This window comes from Hoplias malabaricus, chromosome 12 (genome assembly GCF_029633855.1).
Source record: "Hoplias malabaricus isolate fHopMal1 chromosome 12, fHopMal1.hap1, whole genome shotgun sequence".
Lineage (NCBI taxonomy): Eukaryota > Metazoa > Chordata > Actinopteri > Characiformes > Erythrinidae > Hoplias > Hoplias malabaricus.
Window position 1 is genome coordinate 19,835,636 of NC_089811.1, and position 10,802 is coordinate 19,846,437.

Genomic DNA, 10,802 nt, shown 5'->3' on the forward strand with positions numbered 1-10,802 from the left:
TCTGGGCCACCATAAATTTGTGCTCACCTGTATAAGACTCCTACCTATATCTACCGGATAGATATAAAATTTTCTTGAATTTTATTTAGTTACCCTTGCTTTTTTGTATAGTCATGCTAGCACAAAGCTGATGTATTATGTGTATTGTTTTTAATGTTTATTGTTAAATTTTACAAGTTGTTATTGTTGAAAAGGCTTCACATAAACTGTGCTAGTGCTCTTTTGTGTTTATTTTTAATTATTTTCCCTGATAATCCTGATATCACTAAATATACTAAAGGTTTGTTATATGCAAATATGTAGTGAAAAAAAGACAAATATATTTTATTTCACTTTAGTTTATTCATCAAACACAAAGTGCTTAGATGGTTCTCTTGTGTTTACAGAAAGCACAGGAAGGGAATTACTAGCCTTGTCATAGTGAACAGATGGCACACGGCTCAGTGGCAGAGGAACACAGCAGCTTACGCTACGGCCGTCACGTGTGTTTGTTTGTTTGGTTGGTTGTATGTATGTTTGTGTGTGAGCTGAATTTAAAGCTTATTTACTCAGAGCAGTAGAGGTAGGACAATCTGAAGGCAGAGTGACATCAGTGAGAGGAAAATGAACATGCCACTATGCACATAAGAATAGATGCAACTATTTGGTGTTGCTTGATCCTGTGGCTTACAGAGAATGTTTAACAAGACCCAGAAGGGCAGTCCACTTTTGTGTTGATCTGCTGTATCTCCCTCTCTCTCCTTCACTCTGTGTGATGTGTTTAGTGGTCACAGCCAAACAGCTCCTTTGCCACGTCTTTCTGTTCAGGGATCATCTTAGAAGTGATCATCTGCATGGGGCTGGCAAACTGGTAGAAATGGCTTCCAATCACCACAGTCAGACCCTTGGGCCCACACATGGCAGTATCAACCTTCTTAAAATGGGTGAGTGGTCCCTCCTTTACTGGGACACGTGGCGAGGCCTTCAAGTCCACATCATAGATTGTCTGACCTATGGATCAATGTGGAGTTATTAGAAAAGCAAACAGACAGAAGCCACTGTCCGGGTTTCCATTCATCTGTCGATTAACTCACCAAAAAAAGTATGCAAATTATAATCCACACTCAAAATCTTCTTTGAAATGATTATAGAAACAGTAAAAGAGTACATTTTTTGATGTTGGGCAAAATCTTTACTGTTTTCTTTCATTTCTTTTCTTTTAATTTTCATTTTAATTTAGTATATATATATATAATTTAGTATATTTATAATTTAGTAAAACGCAACTGTTACATCAAAATGCTGATATTTGGCACTTTCATACCTTTGATGATATGAGCAATGTGATGGTCAGCACAAACAAAGGCAGCATCAACAGGACCCTCAATACCCAGCTCAGCCTTCAGAGGTTTGGGGTAGCCCTCCAGGTGAGTGTGTGGTGTTCCAACTTTGTAGACATACACCTGATCGTCCTAAAAAACAAAGACAATGTTCAGAAATTTAACAGAAAAGTCACTCCTCTCTCTCTCTCTCTCTCTCTCTCTCTCTCTCTCTCTCTCTCTCTCTCTCTCTCTCTCTCTCTCTCTCTCCACACCAACACTAACCTTGATCATGTAAAGGTGATCCTGGTAGGAGAAGACAGCGTCCACTTCACTGTGCAGCTCTTTGAAGGCGCTTTCAATGGTGTCAGAGTGAAACTTATCACCAGTGACGCTGAGGAAGTGGTGGCCTTTGAGGAGAAAAGAGTTGTTAGTGAAACTCTAAAGCACTGTTTTAATGCAAGACAATTGGGAATTTTCTATGTTTCAAAGTCGGACTGAAACACATTGCTTTGCTTATTTGAGATTTACAGAAGCAAACTAACCTCTGAAAGCATACAGATCACCATCATCCTCCTGAGTAATGGCATCCAAGTGCACACGTGTGCACCTTTCTCTCTCAATGTGGTCTTCAACCTTCTTGTCACCTGAGACCCAAACATTTAAAAAACCAGTGGTGAACAGTGGCTATTAGAGCCATTTAGGAAAAATGAGAAAAAAAACTCAGTTACACTATTGTGGGATTCCATTGATTTCTTTGTGCTAACCTAATAGAAAAGCACATTAAAAAAGTGTTTTTTATTTAATAAAATTAAACATATAGATTAGACTTGTATGTGTGAATAGAAAGGATGTTTGAAAATTGTATAAAAAGTCTATTTGTTTATTGGATGCTTATAATGATAATTTGCATTGCAAATAATGATTATACAGTGTCTCTTTCACTAAAACACCTGGCAGAGTTGTCATTAATGTTTTTTGCATTTTAAATCAATAAAAAGTATTATGGTTCTTTTATTAGAACTTTTGAGGCTTAGCGTAATATTTATCTTTGGTCCCAACCATTGTAAAAAACACTGGCAATTCATAATTATGTTGTCTCAAGTTCTACTCAATAGGGAAGCTCGCTTAGCTGTTTCTACATAGACTCCACAGGATAAAAAATCTATTCTGATATCTCTCAATATCCTGTTTTTAAGAATTTTCTACTGGATAGTTTAGAATTTAACCCAAAAATTAAAAATCAAATAAGAGCAATAAGTAAAGTCCCTGCAGAATTTAAATACAAAAAGCTTGTTAATTATACTAAAAAAGGGCCACACATTATACCTATAAAATGTGTTTTTATTATTTTTATTTAATTGTAAAATAGGGCTTCTAAAAAATCATAAATATATGTCAAAATCTAACTGAAACTCTTTTGACTTACCGAAGGACTTGCATCTCATGAAGTAATCGCGAATCTCCTTGGGGTATTTTCCCTGGACATCCCCAGTAATGGGGTCGAACTTGGAGAAATTCTGTCCATGAAAGCAGTAGTAGTGTCCCATGTAGTGGAAAGCACCAGTGCAGGTGGGCATGCCCTTAAATTTTTTCTGCTCAACCTTCTTGGTCTTGATGTCAAAGTGATAGATTTCATCACCTGCGGCATACAGAATAAATAAAGATTTATTTTCATGAAGTTTGCAAGTTCTCCATAATTAACTATCATTGTCATTTTGTGAAACAACTAGTTGTCTTACCCTTGAAAAATATGACAGTGTCATTTTGGCAGTCTGTCTTGGGGCACTCTACTGCAGCATCCAAGCGTTCAGGGATGCCAGGGAACATATCAGAGATTGCTTTGGGGTAGCCAGGCTCCAACTTATGTTTGTAGTAGCTGAAGACCTTGTCGTTCTATGTACAGAAATACAGAAAGGCAAGAAATTTAATCGCTAAATTCACTCATATGTTGAAATTAAGTGAATGTCTATGATTGCAAGAAACTGCAGTTCGCTCTGGTGTGTTTGCATTCAGAAGCTCTGCATCTTTTAAGGTGGAACGGTATGTCTGGGGTATGTTTGAATAATGAATGCTGTTGTACGTGGCTGAAGTAAACTTTTTGTAAGTGTGTCTGTAAGTTTTTATTCACTGATTGAATTACCAGAAACATCATTGTGTCGCTGTCCAATCAAAACCTCCATTTTTGTCAATGTTAAGTTTATTACATCATTTCAACACAGCAGCTGTCCTTCACATTGTGTGAAAATTTTATGATGCATGGACCAAAAGAAATGCTCCAAAATTACTTGCAATAAAATCTTTTTACCTTGTTTTCAATTGAAAGTTAAGAAGAGATCTTTCTCCTGTGACGTTACTGTTTTTGGAGCAACATGTTTTTCATTAGACAGCAACAATTTGTAGCTTGAGTTGTTTAGTTTTGTAGCACTTTTGCTCTGTGTTCAGTTTCATGTAGTTAGCAGTTTCCCGAATTTAGAGTGGGTACCTACCTAAGTAATCTGAAACACCAAAAATAAGTCAATATTACCCACCGAAGGAGCAGGAATAAGACACTCATCTCTTTTCATGATTTTAAATGTTTGAAGAGCAGAGAAAGCCTAGCATGTCAGACTGAGCCACTTTTTATTTATTTATTTATTTATTTATTTATTTTTATTTTTACTTTTTATTTTTTTTTACTCATTTAGTGACACTGGGCTTCGTAAACACATTAGACCAGTTTCCAGAGTGCAAACAGACTGGAGAGCTAGCAAAAGGTGAGGAAACATCTTCTGAATTTTATAAAAAAAGTGTTTTTTGATTACAACCGTGAACGCCACCTTTAGGTTCATTTCATAAGTATAGTGTGGGCATGCTCTAGGAATTTTAGACTGTGCTAAGAGGCAACATAACATACCAAGAAGAAGAACTGGTGGTCATGGTGCTCAGGGCTGTCCTCAGAATGCATGCGAAAAGCAGCATCAACATGGCCCAGGTGGTGATGGTCATCCAGCTCAGCAAAAGTCTCGTTTGAAAGCTCAGCTTCACCATGGAATCCCTTGAACAGATGGTCACCTAATCAAATTCATTAGGGACCAAGGGTTCACCGTTAGAAGTGTTGTCTTTTACAGAAATATGGCATATTTTCATACAAATGTCCCCTGATTTATCTTGCCGAGACTTTTTTCTCACTCACCCTTGAAGAAATAGGGAATTCCCAGCTCATTCACAGCAACGGCATCAAACTCAATACCCTTGCAGCGGTCGATCACAGCCCCATGGTGGAAGGAAACGTGGTCGAGTGGCAGGTCTACACAAGGCAAACACAATAGCTTTGTTTTAATACTTTTCTTCAGCATGCCCTCAGCACTCTCAACTTTCTAACCACTCTCAATTTTTTTTGTTATTTAGATAAACCTAAATAGCAAAAAGGTACTGTACAGAAACTGTACAAGTACATTATGGTCACATACAAAACATACAACAGTGTAAATGTACCTTTAAAGGTACAACAGTGGTTTAAAAGTCCAGTTGTGTTCCCTAAAGGTACATTACACTTCCCTCTACAATCAGTATAGACTATGGTGCTATTATGTTCTCAAACTTAAAGTACTGAATATGAATCCTTGAGGGTAACACCACAGTGACATTTTATCTGAAATTACAGTGATAAATACGTATTAGTAGTCTTGCAGAGCAAAGTTGAGGTGTTGACCATGTAAAATCTTGTTAAACTTTCCATTTGCTGCCCTTTTCTTCATGACATTAAGGTGCATTCTTAAAAATGTTGGTTCTACAAGGGTTCTTTATTACAGAAAACGGTTCTATATAGAAACCTGAGCACCTAAATCATTATCCCAAATGGTTATAATGTGCTGTAATGGTTTATATAGCATCTTTTAGAAAAGGGTTCTATACGGTACCCAAAACAGTTCCTCTACCATTACAATGTCAAGCTTGTTACAATACAAGGACCGCTTTTGGTGCTATACAGAACGCTTTTTTAAAGGTGCTATATAGATCTATATACAGCACACTGTCCATCAACCTGAAGAACCCCTTCATGATGCAAACAACTCTTTAATCATGCACATAGTTCTTCAAGCATTCAGGGTACTATATATAACTATTTTCTTTAATAAAGAAACCTTGTAGAAACATAAAGACACTAAAATTGAACAGCATTAGCATTAGTATTACACACACATTGCCTCTGTCTACCACTTTGTGAGCACCTGTTGTAATCGCTGCTATCTATCAGCTAAAATTCATCACTTCCAGGAGTCCCTGGAGGGCACTTTTAACCAATATTAAGGCAGGCTCAATTAAATATCTGATTTAAAAATAGCATTAAACAGTGCAGTGCATTGTAACCTGTGATGTCTTTGCATGTTTTAATGTGATTTCTGTATTAAGGCTATACAATTATTTGCAGACTCAGACATACAGCACAGCAATATGGGAAAGGTTTTCCAGCCAAGGCAAATACCTCAGCGCACACTTACCTGCAGATGAATCATCCTCATCATCCCTGAACACCATAAAAGAAAAGAAGAGAGAGACCAGTTAACATAAGTGACCTGAGCCAAACAGAAGCCAATACATTGTTTTCTAGGCCATTGTAGAAAAGAAATGCTAAAAGATATATCTTGTACTGAAAAATAACATGCCCTTCTTAACAAGTCCCGCAGCTACATAAAGAGTCCCGCAGCTACATAAGTGAATTAAAAGTGACAAAAAAAGAAAGAGATTTTCAGAAGCACTCACGAGCGACTTGCAAGGCTGAGAGAGACAGCCAGGCAGAAAATGATGGTGTGGAGCAGCCTCATGATCAGGAGGGTCCGCTGGTCCTGCTGGAGGGAGAGCTCAGCTGGAGAAGGTGCCGGACAAACTGTGGTCTTCCAGAATTTATAGCCACTGAAGGAGAGGGCTGTCGCTTGGGCAAGCAGCTGCTGCCACCAATCAGTGTTCCCCAAAACGTTCACAGTTTACACAGAGCGTACGTGGGGAAACATACACTCAACCACACATATTCGCCCATACTCACGTAAGCACACATGACACCCACCCTACATTCAAAAGTGGTCAAGGTGCATATGGCTGTTTAAAGGGGAAAAAAAAATCAGGGGGGTGTTCTGGGTGAAGGTGGGGGTATGGGTGGGCAACATCATAAGATGAGTACTGTTAATATCAGACACTTATCAGACTGATGATTATTATTATTATTTATAAGCTTATAAGAAATCATTAGCATATTTAATGGGTCCATTAAATGGAGCTGATATGTCAACTGCATTAATTATGCAACTGCATTAATTATTGTTGCTTTTGAGGTAGTTCATTTATGACAACTTCAAGTACACTATACATGTAAATTTGACATGATCTGACTATGAATGGGTTTCTAGTATTGGTTATTCACATATACAAATGTTGAAATGACCTTGACCATGATGGTGAAGGTCACGTTAGGCATACAGACACTTTTTACATACAAATTTCTGCCTGACTAATATCATCATCATCATCATTATCATCATCAACATCATTTAAAACTGTAATGAATACACAGGCCCTCAACCATTTATTAAAATTTATTTCACTTTTTATTTAACCAAAATAACAAAATTCACTGATATTAAAAATGTCCTTGCATGTGCTTCCTGTTCAGTAATCTTGTCTTAAACGTGATTAAGTTTTTTATTTTTGTTTTCTTTTAGAATGTCTTAAATATTCTTAACCATATACCTGGTATGGCTTTTTAAAACCTTTGCATTTTGTTTTAGATTTTTTTTTTTATTTATGATATTATAGACCTAACATTTTTATAATAATCAATATTATATTTGCCCATACTGATTAATAGTATAATAGTAATAGTATTAATATAATAGTATTAATAGTGTTAATAGTAACAGCAGGTAGTGTCGCAGTCACACAGCTCCAGGGACCTGGAGGTTGTGGGTTCGTTTCCCGCTCCGGGTGACTTGTGGGAGAAGTTGGTGTCTTCTCCCCGTGTCCGCGTGGCTTTCCTCCGGGTGCTCCGGTTTCCTCCCACAGTCCAAAAACACACGTTGGTAGGTGGATTGGTGACTCAAAAGTGTCCGTAGGTGTGAGTGTGTGAGTGAATGTGTGTGTGTGTCTGTGTTGCCCTGTGAAGGACTGGTGCCCCCTCCAGGGTGTAGTCCTGCCTTGTGCCCAATGATTCCAGGTAGGCTTTGGACCCACCGCGACCCTGAACTGGATAAGCGGTTACAGATAATGAATGAATGAATGAATGAATGAATGAATGAATGAATGAATGAATGAATGATTAATTCCCTTATTATTTTTCACTTTCCTAAAAATTTATCTTTGCATGTAAAAACATGATTGAAGGTATATTTCATATAGAATTGGTTAAATTATTTAAATGTATTAAAACAAAAATTAACATGTTTAATGAAGAAGACGATGACCAGAATAAAAACATATCGTCGCTGTCTATTTAAAACTATAAAACAAGTCTATTTATTTTTTGTGGATTATTGGTTTACTACGTCATTTGAAAACAGCAGCAGTCCTTCACATGGTGAAAATGTCATGATGAATGGATCAATAGAAATGTTTCAAAATGACTTGGAATAAAATGTTTTTTAAAGTTTAAACTTAATGGTTTTGGAGATGCACATTATTAATTGGACAGCAACAATATAATACTGTATAGAAATACGTTTAATTAGTTTATAATATTCTAACAAGAATAATTGTAAATTCTTAAAGAATGCATACTACTGATTTAAATATACCTCATTTACTAAAGTATTATTATTTTGTGACTGCAATGCAATGTTAAAAACAACTACCCATGAAAGTATTACAACCATTCTTAGACTGCAAGGAATATTCCAGAATGCCCAGTGCAGTTAACAGGGTCCAGTCTATTATAAAGCCTTTGTAAGGTTAGTAACACTGCATTTTGCAAAATAAATAAAGAAACTGCTGACCGCTGCAGTTCACTTTGATAGGGTGATCATTAACAGACTAAACTCATATGTTCTTACTCCCTCTTTAGCTTTTTTTAGAACCCAGATTTAATTATTCTAATTAGTGACTGAAAGTGTTCAGTGCTTTCATAAATGAGTGAATGCAGACTGCAGATCACAGTAAATATTAACATTTATATTGCAAAAAAATCACTTTTTCTTTCAAAGGAATCAAAGGAAATCTCAGCCCCAACTTCTACTATATCAGTATATTCTTTTTTGTTTACTTAGCATCTGTTAGTCATTATTTATAATGACTTGTTTTATCAGCTTTAAAGAAATATTTAGTCAATAAAAACTACAACTAGTCTGGAGTAAATTCTTTATTTCTTTTTTTATGCTTAACGAAAAATGCATAGCATAGTGTATCATTGCATAGTGAGTGTAGTGTCAGTGTTCCATCCATCTGCTTAACAGAATGTACTGTTCAGTGAGCAAGAATGTGGATACATATTAAAAAAATTGTTTGCTTAAAAAAAAAAAAAAAAAAAGCTAGAGGGGCTCAAAGTGTTTTGCACCTGGCTCGTTGTGATTTTTTGTACATTTTATGTTAGCTCATTATTTCTTTTAGTGCTGGTAAAACAATGCTAGTCAATATAAATTATGATTTACTGAAGTAAACAAGAAAGTACTAGTGGAAACTGGTTCCAAGATATCTTTTGTTGGGTAAGATTCACATTTCCCAGTCCTGATATTGACCATTTAGCATATTTTCTTCACATTTTTACATTATATTTAGCTTTGTTTTATTTATTTATTTATTAATTAATTTATTTATTTTATTGAACTGTCAGAATCAGCAATTGAGGTGATAGAAGAGTACTACTCTTTTTAAGAGACTATTAATAGGTAAATATGAAACCGTTCAGTAATTTACAAAGGCTTTATTCTTCATTATCTGTAACCCTTCAGGGTTACGGTGGGTCCTGAGCCTACCTGGAATCATTGGGCGCAAGGCAAGAATACACCCTGGAGTGGGCGCTAGTCCTTCACAGGGCAACACACACACACACACACCCCTACGGACACTTTTGAGTCGCCAATCCATCTGCAACGTGTGTTTTTGGACTGTGGGAGGAAACCAGAGCACCCGGAGGAAACCCACGCGGACACGGGGAGAGCACACCAACTCCTCACAGACAGTCACCCAGAGCAGGAATCGAACCCACAACCTCCAGGCCCCTGGAGCTGTGTGGCTGCGCCACCGTGCCGCCACAAATGCTTTATGCAATCTTTAAATCATTTATCAATTATACATGATAGAAATTATACCAATATCATGTTTTGCTTTAAATTAGGTGTTACATGGATGCCATTATCACCATAGTATTAGTGTTCACTAAAGGTTTGATATATAATGATAATTTGAAAATAATGTTATGGTCAAGTGTACTGTTCACTGCTAGTAGTTTATGTGAAACACAAAGTCAAGATATGTCTTCAAAATTTTTAAACTAAATTGAAATATTCTGCAGAATGACTTAGAAATGAATGGCATTTGTCCAGCAACATGTATTTTTTCCAGATGTCTGCATCTCTTAACTATTCACACTTTAATATGAAACTCTGAACATGACTGACCTTTAACTATTGACACTCTGACCTCTTTGCTGACCACTGAATTATCTACTGCAAGGGGTCAGTTGATTCAAAAATTACTAGAATGCACTGAGAGCATGTTACTCCTTTTTGGTTAGTTGTATGTTGCCAAAAATTAAACAGTAATATGTAACAAATAACCCTATATTATTTATTACAAAAATAATAATAAGGTCTAAAGGCTTGGGGTCTTAGAGCATTCTTTACATATATTTGCAGTCATTTGCCCAAAATGTGTGGGATTCCCTGATCTCCAGCATGTTTAGATTACAGGACCCAGGTGCAGTTACAAACTTGTACTCTACAAACAGCCACTGTCGTGACGACAATGTTTATAAGGGATAAATGCACTGAACTGATGACAAGTGAATGTGACTCTAAAGTTCAGAGATGTCAGCATTAACTCTGTGACACTTGCATTCTCTGGTCTGCTTTCTGACTGGTCAGCTCTTTAGATATGCTTTCATTTAACAGTGATTTGAAAAACTATATTAAAATGTGTTGAAATGACTAGCAGGAAAAAAAACAAAAGACAAAGAAGTTCCTGGTCCTTGATAGCTGTAATGAGTACATTGTATAGATTTAAATAAAAATGCAGGAGCTGTTTTTGTCCTCTTTGAAGTATAACCAAGTAAACAGTAAGCCGTTTATGAGTGTTAATAATAGTAACAATAGTTCATAATTTCAATTTGAATATGTATTATATATTCATGTACACTGAACAATCACTGGATTAGTGACAGCTACCTTGCATCTACACTCATTGTCCATTTTATCAGCTCCACTGATCATACAGGACAAATTTGTAGTTCTACAATTACAGGAGTCCATTTTGTTTCTCTGCATACTTTCTTTTCCCCATTTCACCCTGCTCTTCAATGGTCAGGACCACCACAGAGCT

The 10,802-nt window shown here is 36.4% G+C and overlaps 1 protein-coding gene across 1 annotated transcript; it reads right to left on the reverse strand.

The window, feature by feature from the left end:
- Nucleotides 1-336: 336 nt before the first annotated feature.
- Nucleotides 337-6,168, reverse strand: hpxa (hemopexin a). Its single transcript, XM_066686238.1, has 10 exons — nucleotides 6,045-6,168; nucleotides 5,783-5,808; nucleotides 4,474-4,587; nucleotides 4,195-4,352; nucleotides 3,041-3,194; nucleotides 2,728-2,940; nucleotides 1,844-1,945; nucleotides 1,584-1,708; nucleotides 1,304-1,451; nucleotides 337-990 (listed from the first exon to the last, which is right to left on the reverse strand). Exons 1-10 carry the CDS (start codon nucleotides 6,104-6,106, stop codon nucleotides 761-763), a joined length of 1,332 nt encoding a protein of 443 aa, XP_066542335.1. The 5' UTR covers nucleotides 6,107-6,168; the 3' UTR covers nucleotides 337-760.
- Nucleotides 6,169-10,802: the final 4,634 nt, after the last annotated feature.

Coding starts and splice junctions, on each gene's coding strand:
- hpxa (XM_066686238.1), bottom strand. CDS start 6,106: ATGAGGCTGCTCCACACCATCATTTTCTGCCTGGCTGTCTCTCTCAGC. Junction 5,809..6,044: donor CTCAGCCTTGCAAGTCGCTC/GTGAGTGCTTCT, acceptor TATGGTGTTCAG/GGATGATGAGGATGATTCAT. Junction 4,353..4,473: donor AATTCCCTATTTCTTCAAGG/GTGAGTGAGAAA, acceptor GAATTTGATTAG/GTGACCATCTGTTCAAGGGA.